The sequence below is a fragment of the Camelus bactrianus genome, chromosome 10 (genome assembly GCF_048773025.1).
Source record: "Camelus bactrianus isolate YW-2024 breed Bactrian camel chromosome 10, ASM4877302v1, whole genome shotgun sequence".
In the NCBI taxonomy this organism is placed as follows: domain Eukaryota; kingdom Metazoa; phylum Chordata; class Mammalia; order Artiodactyla; family Camelidae; genus Camelus; species Camelus bactrianus.
Window position 1 is genome coordinate 69,395,879 of NC_133548.1, and position 17,453 is coordinate 69,413,331.

Here is a 17,453-nt window from a genome sequence, read left to right on the forward strand (position 1 = left end):
GTTACCCAGACGCACAGAGCTGACTGTGTGTGTTGGGCTGAAGAAGACAGAGATGGAGAAGGAGCGAAGCAGAAAGGAAGGGCACGTGGTGAGAAGCCCTGACCCAGGGACCGGAGGCTCCTAAAGCAGTGGTGGTAACAGCTGATGTCCTGTGAGCACACACTAAGTGCTAGACGCCGTTCTCAGCACTGTTTTTCCTTTTTAAAAAAAATATATTTTTATTAAAATCTAGTCAGTTTACAATGTTGTGTCAATTTCTGGTGTGCAGCACAATGCTTCAGTCATATAGGAACATACATATATTCGTTTTCATATTCTTTTTCACCATAAGTTACTACAAGATATTGAATATGGTTCCCTGTGCTCTACAGTATGAACTTCATGTTTACCTATTTTATATATAGTAGTTAGTATCTGCAAATCTCGAACTTCCAATTTATCCCTTCGCACCCCCTTCCACCCCTGGTAACTGTAAGTTTGTTTTCTATGTCTGAGTCTGTTTTTGTTTTCTAAATAAGTTCATTTATCTTTTTTTTTTTTTAAGATTCCACATATAAGTGATATCATGTGGTATTTTTCTTTCTCTTTCTTGCTGACTTCACTTAGAATGATATTCTCCAGGTCCATCCATCGCAACTACCTTCAGAGGTAATAGTAACGATCTGTGTGTCACAGCTAGCTGGGACTCAAGCCCCGTTCCTTACTGCTCCAAAGCTTCTGCACATAAGCACTGTGTTATATTTTGTCTTTTTTAAATCTCCTGGGCTGTGTTAGAAGGAGTTATCCTGAGATCAAACAGCTATACAGGGTATTAAGATAGTCTCTAGTGGGCTTTTGTTTTTGGTTTTGTTCTTTCAGGGAGAAGGAGGGTTGTTCAGGAGCAAGTGGATGGCAGGGTGAGTGTGCTGAGGGGGTGTGAGGGCTGCCCACCCCACAAAGGTGTGATCACAAGCATACTGCACTTCTCTAAGTCCCAAATTAGCTCGCTCTATCCCCTTTACATAATCAGACTAAAATTCTATGACACAGTTTAAGAAATGATGGGAAAGACTTCCCGAGTTTACAGAAAATTTTCCTGTCTTACCCTTAATCATCTCAGAATGTCTTGTGTGTTCCATTCCTTAATGGATGTTTCTTTCCCAAATGCTTTAATTTTTGTGGAAAGCTTGCGCTTAAGCCGACTGATAATTGTGTTCAGAGCGCCACCTTATGGACTTAGAGGCTCATAGCAACTAACAAGTGGGCTGTGGGACTCCTCTCCCCTGTCTTCTTGGATCACAGGGACTCACTGGTGTCCTGGTTCAGTTTAACAAGCGGTTCTATGACCAAAACCTCTCATTTGTGGGGTCTGCTGATTTCTGTATTGTAAATACAGTCATCTAGGGCTAATTTCAGGCTACTAACTTGCCATCAGTGAACGTAAAGTTGGGAGATGAACCCATCATTTCCATCATACAGATGAGAGATGTCATGAACATAGATCGTAGCAAGATGTAGCTTAATAGTTAAAAATCAACGTTTTCTTTACCTTTGCTTTTTCGTTGTATATAACTTATACAGATTTTAATATACAATATGATATCTATATACTTTAATGGTAAGTTTATATAATTTAGCTTTTAATACTGGCTGTGCTTAGCCACCGGCTCCCAAAATTCTGGGAAACTTAACTGGCTGCAAAATGCCCGACAATTTAAGGATTGGCTCCTCTCAGCTGTGAGGGGCCAGCTCCAACACCCCACCGCGGGGATTCTTTTAATAGTTTAGTCTTTCCGTCTCTCCAGATACCAACCAGATGTGCTCAGCCTGCAAACGCAATGCGATCCTGACCCGGCCAGGCTCTCCACTGCCTCAGAATAAAGTCCAAACCGCGGAGCCTCCTTCTAGAGGGCCCGCGGCCTGGTGCTCGGGTCTCACTCCGCACACCCTCTTCCCGCACCCTGTGCTCTGGCCGCGGCACTGCGCCTCGCCCTGCACACCAAGCCCCGTTTGCCTGGTCTCCTTTTCTACTGGGAAAACCTCTAACGTTAGGGAGCGAAAAATACAAACGGAGCACCCGCCCACCCCGCCCCTTTCCCTAAGCATCCTCTCCCAGGCAGGCGCAAGGCCCACAGGTGCGGGCAGCATCCGCCCGCCTCCAGCCCCACCTGCAGGCGGACGGGCGGGCGGGCACCGGGGAAGGAGGTCTGGGGAGGAGGCCTGTGCTGGCCCCACAAATGGATGCGGGCCTCTGGGCCAGAATTCTGGCCTGAGTACCCAGAGCACAGAGAGGGTGTAGATTCTGGTTGGCTGTGTCCCCTTGGACCACGGAGAATCCTTCATTGCCGGGGGCAGGAGGGGGCCAGAGGATGGCCAGGCGGGGGCCACGCTCAGGTGTGGAGGCGGCGGGAAGTTAAGGTGGGAGACGGGGTAGCCTGGGGCTGGGGGATGACTAGCTCCTTCTTGGCCTTCAAGTCAGGCTTGTCACTGGCTGGTGCCTGGGCGACTTGGCAGCTCCCTCCACGTGCTGCCACCGTTCTCTGCTTAGACCTGCAGTTTCACACGTACTGTGCCTGTGTTTCATGTGTCTCCTCCCCCAAAGGACGGTGAGTTCCCTGAGGTCAGGGAAAGTGAGCTACTCACATTTCTATCTCCGAAACTGAATGCCTACGGTAGACATTTAATAAATGGCCAATAAATTATTTTTAGAATTAATAAAAAAATTTTAATTTATTAGTAGGTGAGTTTGATGACTTTGATTTGGGATACTGTTTTAAGAGAACGGGTTGGTACTGTCAGTTTATTAATTCTAGACTAGATAGTTTTTCTTTAAAGATAAATGTGTTGTCGCTAGTTGCTATAATTGTTTGTAATGCCTAAAATGGCCAGCGATTATGAGGTCACATTTTCTAGCGAATTCTCCATTATTGTTGTCTAGAGATTTGACCTAAATAGTTCTTATTCTTTCTCATGATTGTGATGAATCATGATTTTTGTTTTCCTCCAGCAAAAATGAGTTTATTCAGGATCAGCAGAGAATTGCAACTCGGGGTCTGCAACCTGAGTGAGCCCCGTGCAAGGCCCCACCCAGCAAGGGCGGAAAAACACGTTTTTAGAGGAAAAAAGGAAGTGGGGCTGAATCGTGATTTTTATACAGATCACAAGGAAGATAGAAGAAAAGAAAAGAGAGGGAGTGAGAGAGAGGCTGTTTCTCTCCGAATTTGGAAAGACTCGATCTCATTACCTGTAGGTTAAAGTATTTTTTTTCCATTTGGGTTCACCTGGGAAGAGGCGGTAGTTAGCCACGTCGGGAACTCCGCAGCGAGGCCTCTTAATCACATCCATCGTGGCCCGGTCCAACTTGCCCGTGACTCGGAGGCCAAAGAACTGCTGCAGCTCCTTAATCTTCTTCACCATGGAGTTGCCGCCTCTCGCAGCCATCTCGCCAAGCGGGTGCCCTCCTTTCTTCGTGTAATACTTGTCGAGGTAGGCCTGGAACGGAGAGGCAGGCTGACACCCGCAGCATGAGCTCTGGGCAACGCCGCGCTGGGGTGAGTGGATGTGCTTCTGGATGTGCTGAAGGCAGTGTGCAGGGCGTAGCCCCATGTTCGAAAAAACTAGATAGATTTGCATAGATAAAGCTTAAATAGGTAGATGCCAAATTATTAATGATGATTATCTTTGGGTGGGGAGATCTTAGATTTTTTTTTTAATTTGTGTGCATTTTGTCTTTTTTTTTTTTTTTCCTACAATGAATAGTTATTTTAAGAGGGAAGAATCATGGGAGGAAAATAGTATGAACATTTCCCTCACAGACCATTTAGTTGTCAGTGAAGTCTTTACCACTTTGCATAATGAAGAGTATCCCACTTCTGGTGTCATACGTTCATTACACATTATGCAAAGTCCGCGTGTCTTTAACTCTCCAAGGCCTTTTATTGAAGCCTCTCATCCTCTACAAAGGCGCAGGGTCAATCTGTTTCCCAGCTGAGGCTTTTAATGCATTCCGATGTGTTCAAAATGTGGGGTGCAACTTATTTTCAAAGGGCAGGTTTCCTAGGGCTGGCTAGGCTCAGATAAGATTAACCACAAATTAAAAAGCTTTCATTTGCACCGAAAGGCTTAAAACCCCTAATATATCACTCAAAACACTTTCTATGACTTCTCGGGTGAAGTGAGTGAGACAGGGTCATGTAAATAAATTCAGCGTCGCAGCCTGCTGTTGGCCCAGGAATTTTGCCAGCTTGTTTCAGGAAAACAAAAAGCAGTTAAAGATTTATATCTCTATTTTATTAAATATAAACTCTTATATTTTTATATTACTAAAGGTATGTGTTTATTGTAAATAAATATATTATTTATCTATCCTATTAACTTCATATTCATGTTATATATTTTATTATATTCTATATAAATTATGCATATTATTCATTTATATGTTTTATATGTATATTTACACATATAAATAATAAAACAGTGGAAGCAACCTTAACATCTAACAGTAAGAAATTTGTTATATATATTATTAATATCACTGTGAAGTAATTCTAGGCCTCTACTAATATCATGTTTTTGAAAACTATTTAATGGCATGAAATAATGCACTCAGTATAATGACAATATACTGAGAAAAGCAGAACTGAAATCTTTATACAGATTATAATCATAATTTCATTAATAAAACAAACCATATAATATATACATATTATGCTTATGTTCATTATATCTGTATATTAATATAATAATGATAACATGTATATTAACATTTAAAATTAAGGCATTAATCAAGATATCGATAATTAATATATATAATTTATAATGAACATGAATTAACATAAGTAATGGAAGGAACTATGTCTGAAGATTAATCTTGTTTGCCTCAGGGTTGTAAAATTATGGGTGACAACTCATTCTTTCTCCTTTCCTTTACCCCAAAGTTTTCTGCTATGAACCTGGACTGCAACTGTTAGGGGAAAAAAGGAAAAGGAGTGAGACTCGCTCCCTTCTTTAGACGAGATGCTCTGTGTCCGTCCTGTGGGGCAGCCGAGCCTTACTCCTTGCCCTGCTTGTGAGATGACTTCACTCCCTGGCAGTCGTTTCTTGTAAAAATCTTAGTGAGATGAGATCCCGAGAGGAGGAAAAGGTCGAGGCACCTGAAGCCCAGAGGAGGGGCCCTGAACGGAAGGTGTGACTATCTGCTCTTCCATTTCCAACTCTGGGTTAGGCCGTCTTACTTAAGTAAGCATTTTATGTTTCTGATCTTTTTGGCAAGATGTTGATTCTCTGAGCCATTCTGCTTGCTCGAGGTGATGCTGGGGGAATGCGACCCTTATGGTCGGTCTGAATCACACTCTTCAGAGGTAAGCTCTGTGCAGAAGACCAGATGCTCCGTGTTTTCTGAGACCATTTTGATTTCAAATATTTTGTTGCCTTGTTAGCTTATGAGTTACACTGACACTCTAAATTCTAATTTTGATTTCACAAAATATGGTCACATAAGAAGATGCCTATGGTATATTAAGGGAAAAGGGGTTTACAACTATGATTATAGTCTAAGCCATGTTTGTAAATAAAAGTGTGTCATATGGGTACAGATATAGGTAAATACAGTGATAAACTTGGACTGGGGGAGGAAGTGGGAGGGGCTGCCAAAAGCTCAATTATCAAGAAAAATATTTAATGTGATATTTTTGGAAAAAAATTAAAATTAATGCAGAAAATCTATGATGGGCAAAATATCAAAATTTTAAATAAAGAGTCCAAGCCAGTGTCACTCCCTTGCCCTAGTCCCAGCCTGAGTTATAGAAAGCATTTTGAGAAATGTACACTAAAGGATTAACAGTGCTTGTATTTTAGTGATGGAACTGAGAATAATGCTTTTTTTAGTTCTATATGTTTAATAGTTTTTTTTGGCTGTGAACATAAATAATTTTTACAATAAAATTTTTTTTTCATGAGAATATGCATAAGATAGTTGACCTGCGGTTCAAAAGGTTTGAGGCCAGTTAGTTAGGACTAAAACTACCCTTAGTGAAATGAAGGTAAAATGAGAAACCATTTCTACCTAAAAGGAGAACAAGGATTGGTTACGGCGGTGATACTGGTGAGCTGCCCCTACCGGGTGTGCCCACGGGATGTGGTACTTGCACCTGTCACGTGGTGCCATCATCCACTGCCGTGGCGTCACACTCACCTGCCGGGGCTCAAGCTCCTTCCTGCTGGGCATCGTGACTCCTTCACAGATACAGACCCTGGCCTGACACCGTTCTCGGCGCATAGTAGGTGTTCAGTCACTATTCAAGAACTTATTCATTAGACCAAATATGAAAATATGTTTCTTTGAAGAATTATCTGATCTTCTGAGGTGCTGAGAACCCAAATTATTCTGGGCACTTTCTTGCCAAAGTTACTGACAAGATTTTAGTGTACTTTTCAGAGTCCAAATGTTCAGTTAGCCACACGGATGTGCACAGACCTGATTATGGGCCTGGGTCAAAGATTTCAGGACCCCCAAGAATCATTTCAGCTGCCTGCCTTCCACACTCCTCCATCGGTAAAAGCACAGGAGTCTGGGGTTGGCAATCGGGTGGTCCTCCTTCACTTCTCTACCAGTGGTTGATAGACAGGAATACCAGAGGCCGAGAGGGTCAGTCCCAGAAGCCAGGGGCCCCGGTCTCCCTCCAACTCCTCTTTTTTTTTTTTTTTTTTTTAATTGAGGTATAGTCAGTTTACAATGCTGTGTCAATTTCTGGCATACAGCACAATTCTTCATTCATACGTGAACATAGATATATTCATTTGCATATTCTTTTTCACCGTGAGCTACTGCAAGATATTGAATATATTTCTCTGGTGCTATACAGTATAAACTTGTTTATCTATTTTATATGCACCAGTCAGTGTCTGCAAATCTCTTTCAGGGCACTTTCCTAGCGTTCTTCCTGAGTTAAGAGCTTAACTCTCAGATTTAAGTGTGCAAGGATGAGGTGAAGTTCAGGATATGGTTTCTTCAACATTTCTTTCAGTTTGGGCTAAGTCACAGAAATGGAGTAGTGAGAATTTTTTTGCTGTGTGATAAACCTTAGGTTCTAACAAGCTTGGGCAATTCCTTTCATTTCTTTTGGTATCAACTTTCTTATCTAAAAAGTGGGACTGGTATCTTCCTTACTGACCACCCCAGTGGGAGGAACCAGTGTGAAGATGCTTTTAAATGTATTTTGATATATTTAAAGTGCATATACCCTTTTACTCATTAATTCCACTTCTGGAAATCCATCTTGAAAAAAAATCCTTTAAATTAGTCTGTACAAAGATGTTCATAGAAATATTATTCATTTGGAAATAATCTATGTGTCCAACAAAAGACATGGTTAAATGAATTATAACTCACTTATATTCTGGAATATTTGTAACTCTTTAAAATGATATTTATTAAAAATGTATAAAAATCAAAATTTTGCTATGACATAATGATCAGAAAGGTAAGAACCAAATTTTGAATATAATAATTGAAAAATATCTTTATGCACAGAAAGTAAAATGGTAGTTAAAGCACCTGGATTTAACAGTTTGTATTTGGAAGGTTTTATTTTATTATTATTATTATTTAAAAATTTTTATTTATATTTATACTTAAGAGGAATTTAGGTTTATTTATTTATTTATTAGCATTTATTTATTTGTTTAAGTGGAGGTCCTGGGGATTGAACCCAGGACCTCGTACATGCTAAGCACACACTCTATCACTGAGCTATACCTTCCCCCTTATTTTCATTTTTATTCTCTTAAAATTATGAGTTCATAATAATGTAATAATGAAAATTTGTATTATTTTTAAGGACAATTTAACAGCCTGTTTTAATGTTGTATTGATATTACTAATTTTTTTAAAAAGCAAACAAAAAAGAATAAAACCTTGGATTATGGGACAAAGCATTTCATCACTGCATCATTTTTGAAGACTTTATGCTAACTAACCAAGTCGAAATTTAAAGGATACAGGGGGCATTAAATAAATCAGCTAAAAACCTGTTTATCTTTTTAAGCATAGATTATCTTATCGTGTTCATGGGTTCAGGAAGAAGCATTGTAGTATTTGGAAACGTTGCCTGCCTGGAGTTTCCAGGCACAAGAAACTGTTCTCTCACAGCGAGCGATCTAGAAAGAAGAAAGCAGTGCAGTGCAGTGCAGGGGGTGCTTAGCCTGCCCTGGGCTCCCAGGCCTGGCCTGACGCTGGGACGCTGGGACTCAGCCAGCACCCTCTTGCCGCGCTAGCCCAACATCAGCACAAGCCCCTGCGCCTCCCGGGCTGCTGCACTGGCTCTTTCCTCTGCCTGGACTGCTCTGTCTCCAGACCTTCACATGACTGTGACATTCAGGGTCATCTCAAGTGTCACTTCCTCCGAGAAGCCTTCCTGGACTACTCAGGTGAAAAGGCCTCCCGTCACCCACCCCCTGCTCCCTGGTCCCAGTAACTCTCTATTATCCTGGTTAATTTATTTTCCACTATCACTTAGCACTTTCTGAAATAATCTTGGGCCCTTGTTATTGACTTGTTTATCTCTTCCCAGCATCTTCCCACCTCCTCCATCATCCCAATGTACATGCTGAAAGGGCAGGGACTTGGCTTGTTTTGTTCACTGAGATTTCTCCAGTGCTTAGAACCGACCCTGGCCCAGAGCATGCAGTAAGCGTTCAGTCCATAGCTGCTGCATGAATGAACTTAAGCTATTTTGTGAACTAAATCTATCTTCGTGTCGTTCCATTTGCTGTATTGTAAGCCTGCCTCAGTTGGATACTTCCATAAACGCTAAGGTTCCTTTCTAGTCTCTGGGATCCACTTTGGAGATTTGCCCAGCTCACTCCAGCCTGCTGTGGCGCGATACTTGCTCCTGCCCAGGGCTGATGCCTGGGGCCACTGCAGGCAGGAGAAGGTCTGTCTGCAGGTGGAAGGTGTTGACAAGCTTCCTTGCTGCTTGGTCGAAGGTCTTGCAGAGAGTGTGTCATAAGGGAGACTGAGGTGGGCTGACTTGTTTTGGAGAGGAAGAAGTAAGTGGTCATTAAAGACCCCCAACATTTTAAGAACACTTAATTCTTTCCAAATACCCAGAGCAAGGATGGCTTTTCCCAGGACTAGCTGGCCTTATTCCTGCAGAGACCACTGGGGGTGGCGGAGGGCGGGTGGTGGTCAGCTAATTGTTTTCTCTAAAGGTCGATAGTTAATATTTTTGGTTTCATTATGTGGTTTCCGCCCTTATGGTACAAAAGCGGTAACAGATGATATGTAAATGAACAAGTGAGGCCAGTTTGGGTCTGATGACCATAGGTGACCTGAGCCTGGACAAAATCCCAGTCTTCAGCCAGCCCTGATCAGTTCTGGCCCCAGCATGGCTCTCCTTCTGGAGGTCACAAATTATATCTGGGGAGAAGGGGTGCAAAGCTTGGTGGCACCAGGAAAATACAGTTTGAAATAGGCCCCCACCCCCCACCACACCGTGTCCTGAGATACGCTATTTGGAATTTAGTTCATCTGAAAGCAGGCTCCCATCAAAGGAAGTTCAATTTAACAGGTCTGTACTTGGCAGCCACTATGCTGCTTATATGCAGGGCTGATATTCAAACTGTTTAACAACTGGGGAGGCAGGGGGACTGGCCAATTTAGAGTGGACAAATTGTGTGAACAGTCAGGAGGGGCACCCCGGTGTGGTTGGGACAAAATCAGCTCTACACTGCTCTCCACACAGGTGAAGCCTGGCAGGCGGAAAGCAACCCTGAGGCAACCGCCGACATGCTATGGTTTTGATTGACACTTAAAAAAGAGACCCTCCTGTAAAAAATATCTTATCTACACGCCTGTCATGAATGTTGGAAACGCCATCACTGGAGACTCGTTTCTTCAGGTTTAAGATCGCCACCTTCCTTTAAGTGCCAGAAAAACACTTGTAAGCAAATATACTTTGAATCACTTTGAGTCACACTTCATTTTTGCAGAAATTCTAGTATGAATTCTTTGTATCAGAACCTCTCCAGCAGTCAACCGGGAGAGATTTGAAAAGAGGAACATACAGAAAGTGTAAGTAAATTAGGTACTTGGGCCATATGCTTTAGAGAGGAAGGACCCTCACGTGAGAAGTAGGTAGGCACCCAGGAAAAACTTGGTTCGCTCCGAATTTTAATAAAGTTTGTCCTGAGTACAGAACCATTTTTCAAATAAATGAATACAGGAAATTTTTCTGTTGTGATTGTTGGGAAGCTTAGCCCTAAATTTCCCAGCCATCTCTACTGTGCAAATCTGTCTTTTTGTTATGCATGTATTTTTTGCAAGCCACCTCAAATTCTGTGTGAAGTGAGATACCTGGATAGATCCTTCTTCATTGATTTATGCAATCACGCAGCACTGGTGCCCAGCCGGCCCCAGACACCAGCCTTAGCTGCACAGGAGACGGTATCCATTAGACTTCAGTGGACTTAGAAGATGATTTCAAAACCTTAACAGATTTTCCTTATTTTCTCATGATCCCCTTTAGGTTTCTTGGGGGGTAGGAGGAGGGAAGAGGGAATTGTGCAAAGATTCACAAACCTGTGCGAGATGGTAGTTGTTCCTTGAGGTCCTGGGGGTGGCTGCAAATAGGGAGGGGGCTGCAGAGGAAAACTTCAGAGCCGTGACGAGGAGGACAGCGAGACCAGATGCAGGGAGCACCTTCATCTCCTCAGGGTAGCTTGGTAATTATATCAGCCTGGGGGACGACAGACCGTGCAGGTTGGCACTTCGACCTTGAGCTGCTTTTATAGAGTTGAGCAGGTCTGGGCCCTCAGAGCAAGGATGAATCATGTCTCAAAAGCTAATTATACAGCTCCCTTCTCCCCTGATGACGGGGTAACGCAACGGTACGCAGGAGTCAGGGAAAGCTTCATCCTTTGCGATTTCCCCAGTCGCAGAAGAACTAAAAACAGGGTCACTTTTAATGCCATGGGTCGGCGACTTACACAAATTGGAGTGAACTTGATTCCTTTGGACCCAACTCAGCGGAAGCGTTTGATTGGTCTCAGTTCGGGGCCTCTTCCATTCCGCTTGCAGAAAAGGTAAATGAGTGGAAGACCATTGAATTTGTCCCCCGTCATTCTGGGCTCCTCACACATTCAGTCCCATCACCTGTATCTTCTGCAGCCACTTCGACATTTCTCAGAAACGAATGCTGCTTATAATGATGGTTCTGGGACACGTAAGATCCTGAATCATCAAGGAAACATTCCATTATTCCGTGCTGACTTAGGGTGGAAAGTGCACTGAGAACTGTTAGAAAGCTTTTGAAGTCAACACAAGAGAGATGTTCTCGGTTAAGCAAAGCATCGCACAGAACGCCCCGTTCTCTGTGCGGTCCGGCTGAGTGGCGCCATGGCTCCTGATGTAGAGATAACGGGGAGAAATGCTGCAAAAGCACTTTGGCATCAGACAAACTGAGATTAAAGTCTGTTTAAGATACTTCATAGCTGTGTGACCTTGGGCAAGTTATTTAACCTCTCTGAATGTTAGGTTCTTTTCATCTGCAAAAGACTGACAGTGACACTGTGTGTCGCAGAGGTAACTCGCATGGCGTCTGCAGGTGTCACTTGTGTCCAGCAGACCTGAGAGTTCAAGTCCTGGTTCTGACCCTTGTCATATAATTTTGAGCATATTACCCACTCTCGTTTAGCTGTTGTATTCTTGTCTGTAAAATAGGGGGAAAAAGACCCACTTTGAAGAATTGTCTTAAAGGAGTAAATCAGGTCATAACCAAGCCCTCAGAAGAGCGCTCAGGAGATGTTAGCTCTTACCTCTTACCAAATCATGTTCAATTTATCTTTTTACTTTGGTACCAGGCACCAGGGAGGCTTTTAATTAATTTTTTTATAAATGGATGAGAGGATGACTCAATCAGTGATCCTCAAAATGTGATTCCCGGACCAGCAGCGTTACTATTACTGGCGAACTTATTGGAAATGCAGATTCTCAAGCCCCACCCAGACCTACTGACTCAGAAACTGTGGGAATGGGGCCCAGAGGACTGAGGTTAACAAGCCCCCCAGGTGTTTCTGATGCACATGCTAAAGGTGGAAATTCACTGCAGTAGTTGAGCAAACAGGATTATGAAGTATGGGATGGAATGGAAAAAAAAACTGTATACAAAGTGACAAGACCATCCCAGGCACAGAAAGCGTTCTGCACCGCCCTTGCTCTCCATAGCAGTGTGTTTCAGTGGTGACACTCCTGCTTTTTATAGTCATTTGTGGAGTCTGTTACAAATAAATTAATATTAGTATTTATTATATTAAAAATATGAGAATGTCTTACTTTCACACTTAGATTAGATCCAAGGTTATTCCTATAGGATCTCTCTCTCTCTCTCTCTTCCTCCCCCCCCCCCCCCGCCCCTTGCAATGTGATACACTTTCCCACCTGGAAGAGAAAAAATGGAGTGACAGGCCATGGATGAGGTGAATAACTCCAGGTGTTCGATGAGAGTTTGTCCCACATGTGAACAACATTTCTGTCATAAGCTGTGAGACACATAAAATATGGTCTTTGGAAGAAAAAAGAAGGAAAACCTTCGACCGAGTGGACTAATTCAACGAACTAAATTATACATTCCTTGAAGACTGAATGATAACAAGCGTCACTTAAGTTTGTTTTATAAATGAATGAATGAAGGTACAAACGTATACTCATGATCAGTTTTTGGTCTGAGAAAGGAAAGGACTATTACAGTTATTTTCCCAAATGTGCGGTTGTCTGTTCTCCTGCCCTCTGCGGGGCTGCTACCACACGTCTTAGCAGCTGCCAAACTTGAAGAACAAGAAAGGAGTCCTTGAAACTTGCCTCCATTTGATCATCTAATTCCCTTGTTTTCTCCCCAAACCACTGTTTCAACTCATTGCGATGGCCCCAGTGTAGACAGAGAGGGCAATGTTGGAGTGGAGGAGAGACAGCGAGAAGTTCTGCGGCCAATAGAGAGAAAATATTCTTACCTCTAGAATCCTAAAGAGTATGCTAAATTCCATTTGTTTGGAAGCAGATTGAGGGAATAACTACCTATGAAGTATGATCTAGAAATTTCTAGATTCCAGCATCCACTCTTCCAATGAATGAACGCAATCAATCCTGGTATCCCCAAGTCTGACACTTCAGTTGTTAAGTGCCAAAATGGAGGAGGAGTAGCAATTTATGTTCTGATAAGTCATTTACACATGAGTGTGAATAAATATTACATCGAGCAGTGCTAAGCAACACCCTTGACCCTTCCCAAGAGAATGACAATCGCAAGCTGGTAATTTCTCACTTGCAGTTTTCTTGTTCTGATTTTCTCTTGTCACAGGGGGGCAATTTCTGTCTATCATTCTTGTATCAAATCTACATTAAGCCCAAATCATTCCAACCTAAAAAGATCATATCAAAGCAAGTCAGTGACCAGAAGGGTATGAAATGAGAGACCATATCACAGAGAAACATGGAAAGCATAATATCTGTAGAAAAATTGGATGATAAAAATAACGTACGTGAAACAGGAGGTTGGTAACCTCTGGGCAGGTTTGATGTTTTGGGGATCCCGTAGACTTCGCAGAAACTTTAAACAGAAGCCAAGTTTCCATGTGCCACTAATATAAGGGGAAAGGCTGTTAAATTATAGAACCAAATTCACTGCACAGAACTCCTTCTTATTAGATCCTAGCTGAATTCAGTTCTGTAGAGGTTTTAGTAAGTCCTCAACATTTTAGGTTTCTGAGATGGCTCCTGCTGTGCATGTATAATGAATGAGTGATGAATAATTGTTGAATAAGTTACTGATTGCCCAGTTGACTGACTTAAATAAAGGGTCTTGTATTTAGGCAGACCTAGAATTAAATATTGGCTCGGTCACTTTCTAGGTGTATTACCAGTCAGTGTTATTAAGTTTCAAGCTATGAAAACCAGTTCCGGATAATTTAAGAGAAGACTTCTCTTTTTTAAAGGATATCCGGCAGCTCAGAGAATTGCCAGGAAGGCTGGAGCACCAGGACCACAGGAAGTAGAAACGGAAGCCAAGGAGTGATCTGTTGCTGGGACCCCTGCCTCTTACCACTGACTGCTCCAGCTGGACAGCCAAGGCCACTGCAGCTGGGCTCTGACTGCCTTTGTCTCACTCCCTCAGCATTCAGATCTTCAGTGGGAGAGTCCGTTGGCTGGACCTGGGTCACGAGCCCTCACTCTGCCGACCAGAAGCAAGAAGCAGGAGGATCTTCTTAGCTTGGCCTCCACCCTAAGAGGCAGAACACCTTCCCCAGAGACCATCAATAATGTGTGTGTGTGTGTGTGTGTGTGTGTGTGTGTATAAAATGGGACTGTCCCGCAGAGAGGAAATCGGTGCTGGGCAGCCAAAGAACAAGTCAAAACCAAACCCAGAGAATGTCAACCACAATCTGCAAAATCTCCTAAACTATCTACTGTGCTGTGAAATGGCCGGGAGTTGGGGTAGGGGTGGTTAACATCTATCTCAGTGGGATGTTGAGAGGACTGAAATGGCTTATGGATGCTCAGTGCTCAGTCCAGTTCACAAATAGGAGACTTCAGAATTGCGTTTTTTGCCGTGATTTGCAAAAATTCCCCAGAAATATTCCGGTGGGTTAATGAAAAATGAATATATGGCATTTATTTTACTCCTAAGATACCATTGTTGATTGAAATGACCTTGATTAAAATAACAGTTGTGGGGGAAAAGAGCATGACACTATTAAATGTGTATATCGCAATGCCATATATTGTCTCAGTGGTTTGTTTATTTTATTTTTTTTGATCTATCTTCATTACTAGAAACTAAGCTCCATAAGGATACGGGCTCCATATTTCGTCTGCAGTAATATCCCTAGTACAGAAAACAGTGCCTGGCATAAAACAGGTATTCGATAAACAGTTGTTGAATAGATGAATGCATGAATGAGTAATGAGTAACTGAATGACTAAAGCCAGGAACAAGGAGAACAAGACTGTCCTAGAGGGTCACATTTTTAATTAGCCCATGTGATGAAAGGTGTGTAGCATTGCCCTGAAGTATTGAAACTTTTACTAAATCCTTATTAGATACCAGACGTTGAGCCAAGCACCTTATGTACATTTTCCACAAAAGTGTAGAACACCCTGTTTTTCAAATGAAGAGACTTGGGATTAGGGATGTTAAATCATTCGTTGACGTGCAGATAGATAGTGATGGCTCCACAATTTTAACACAAATCTGTTAGCGCTCAAGATCTGTTCCTGACAGTTACAGGAAGCATGCATGCATTGGCGCCTCTGCCAAGCAGTGCCCTGGGAACGCTGGACCCGGAGTGGGCTGGTGGGCAGACCACTTGGCTGAGTCGGCAGCCAGGCAGCTCCCCAGCACACCTGCCAGTCTTGCCTACACAGGACATGGGCCAACCAAGCTGCCCCAATGCCCTGATTGAGGATCTTTTGGGCGACATAAGTAATTAGGTTTGTTTATTTCTTTAATTTTAACGGAGGCACTGGGGATTGAACCCAGGACCTCGTGCATGTTAAGCAGGCACTCTACCACTGAGCTATACCCACCTCCATGACATTTCTCATTGCAAACGATTCAACTGTTACTTTCATTTCTACATCTCGTCTCTAATGAATTTACTTTTCATAAATGAGTGAATTTCTGGATTTCCCAGGAGTTCAGCCACAGTCTGGAAGGATGCTTACCAGAGAGGCAGGCCCTTAGCAGCCAGCCACTAAGGAGCCTTCCAGACCACAGCCCGCCTTACCACAGTCTTCCTTTCAGACTTCTCCAGTAAATATACTCCACTTAGAATGCTTGATTTGTGAAAATGTTCTTTCCTTTAAGTCTTAAATCATATCATACTCTATTTTGCAATGATATATATATATATATATATATATATTTTAAGTTTAGAAGTTTTTATTAAGAATAGAGAATCACATTAACTGATATTCTGAATTTCTAGGTACACAAATATTTTAGAATCAGCTAGAATAAAAATAGGAAAAAGAAAAAGTGTATTTGAAACCAAAGACAACCCTCAGAAACCTATTCAGAAAGTGAGCGAATGATCTGACATCACTTGTGAGAAGAAGATGCTCAGAGAGGACCTGCAAGGTCCTGTCCAGACGCTGACTTGCTTCTCTTTACCAAGAACAGGAAAAGAGAGGAGAGGAGAGGAAGGGAAAGGGAAGGCATATATGTGTATATATATATTTATTGAATATGTGAATGAACGAGGTAGGTGCTCATATACACTTACATCACTCATTCATACACTCAATAAATATTCATTGAGCATCAATTACTTGTTAGGCACTGAAAGTACAAAGATATGAGACATTATATTTACATGCCAGGAGCTCCAAATTTACTCCTGTAGCAAGACTGAGAACTTGGAGTAAGATCTTAGTTAGAAATGGACTGAATCTTTGTGATAAAAAAAAAAAAGTGCCTTTACATTGCAAACTGGTAGAATCCTTCTACAAAGCACTACATACCACAGAACCATAAAAGGGTTCCTACTTTTTTGGACATATTATATTTCTAAGAATTTTCAATGAAAATACAATTTAAAAGGGTAAAAGCAAAAATGTTTATTTTATTCTTAGTTAGAAGAGCAAAAACTCGGAAATAACCTACATATCTAGAAATAGGGAAGTAGTTACATAAGTTATGGCAACTCAGTGTTACATAATTTGATCATTAGAAAGGAAATAGCAATGTATTACATATTAAAAGAACAATTTTAACTAAAAAAGGCAAAACATGAAATTAGACAAATTTGCTTCTATGTCTGCTAAAGACAATTATGTACTTAGAGGCAAAAAAGTCTGCAGGAAAACTGGAGAGATGACAACAGTAGTGTTAAGGTGGTGAGACCTTATATTTAACCATGTTGTAAATCTTCCCCTAGTATTACTGTATATATTTTTCAAAAATAGTGAAAATTTCAGATATAGAGAATAAACTAGTGGTTATCAGTAGGGCGACGGAAGGAGGAGGGGAAACACAGGGGTAGGGGACTAAAAGGTACAAACTATTATGTATAAAATAAGCTACAAGGTTATATTGTATAATTCAGGGAATGTGGCCAACATTTTATATTCTCCTCCCCATTTAGTTGTATATAGTTATACACACAATTATAAATGGAGCAAAACCTTTAAAAATTGTGAATCACTATATTGTACACCTGTACTTACACTGTAGCTCAACTGCACTTTAGAAAAAGTATGACCTTTGCACCACAAAAAAAGTGAAATTTTACTTATTCATCTTTTTGCCCATCATTTATTGAAAACACTTGCATTTACCCTGCATGCTGGTACTAGGCTTAATGCTGAGTTACAAAAGGTTAAGAAGAACCCGTTCCTACCTCCCATGGTCTCAGCGTCTCCGGGGAGAGACTTGGATGCAAACTCAAAACATCCCACAGTCTAATTAGTGGAATAATAGAGG

General features: G+C 41.8%; 1 protein-coding gene across 1 annotated transcript in view; it reads right to left on the reverse strand.

Annotated features, from left to right (window-relative positions):
• MMP20 (matrix metallopeptidase 20) overlaps positions 1-10,684 on the reverse strand; it is a 46,533-nt gene extending 35,849 nt beyond the window's left edge. Inside the window, exons 1-2 of the mRNA XM_010953193.3 lie at positions 10,559-10,684; positions 3,224-3,471 (exon numbers count right to left, since the gene is read on the reverse strand). Of these exons, the coding sequence (XP_010951495.1) occupies positions 3,224-3,471; positions 10,559-10,684 (374 nt within the window). The remainder of the gene's footprint in view (positions 1-3,223; positions 3,472-10,558) is intronic.
• Between the last annotated feature and the right edge of the window lie 6,769 nt (positions 10,685-17,453).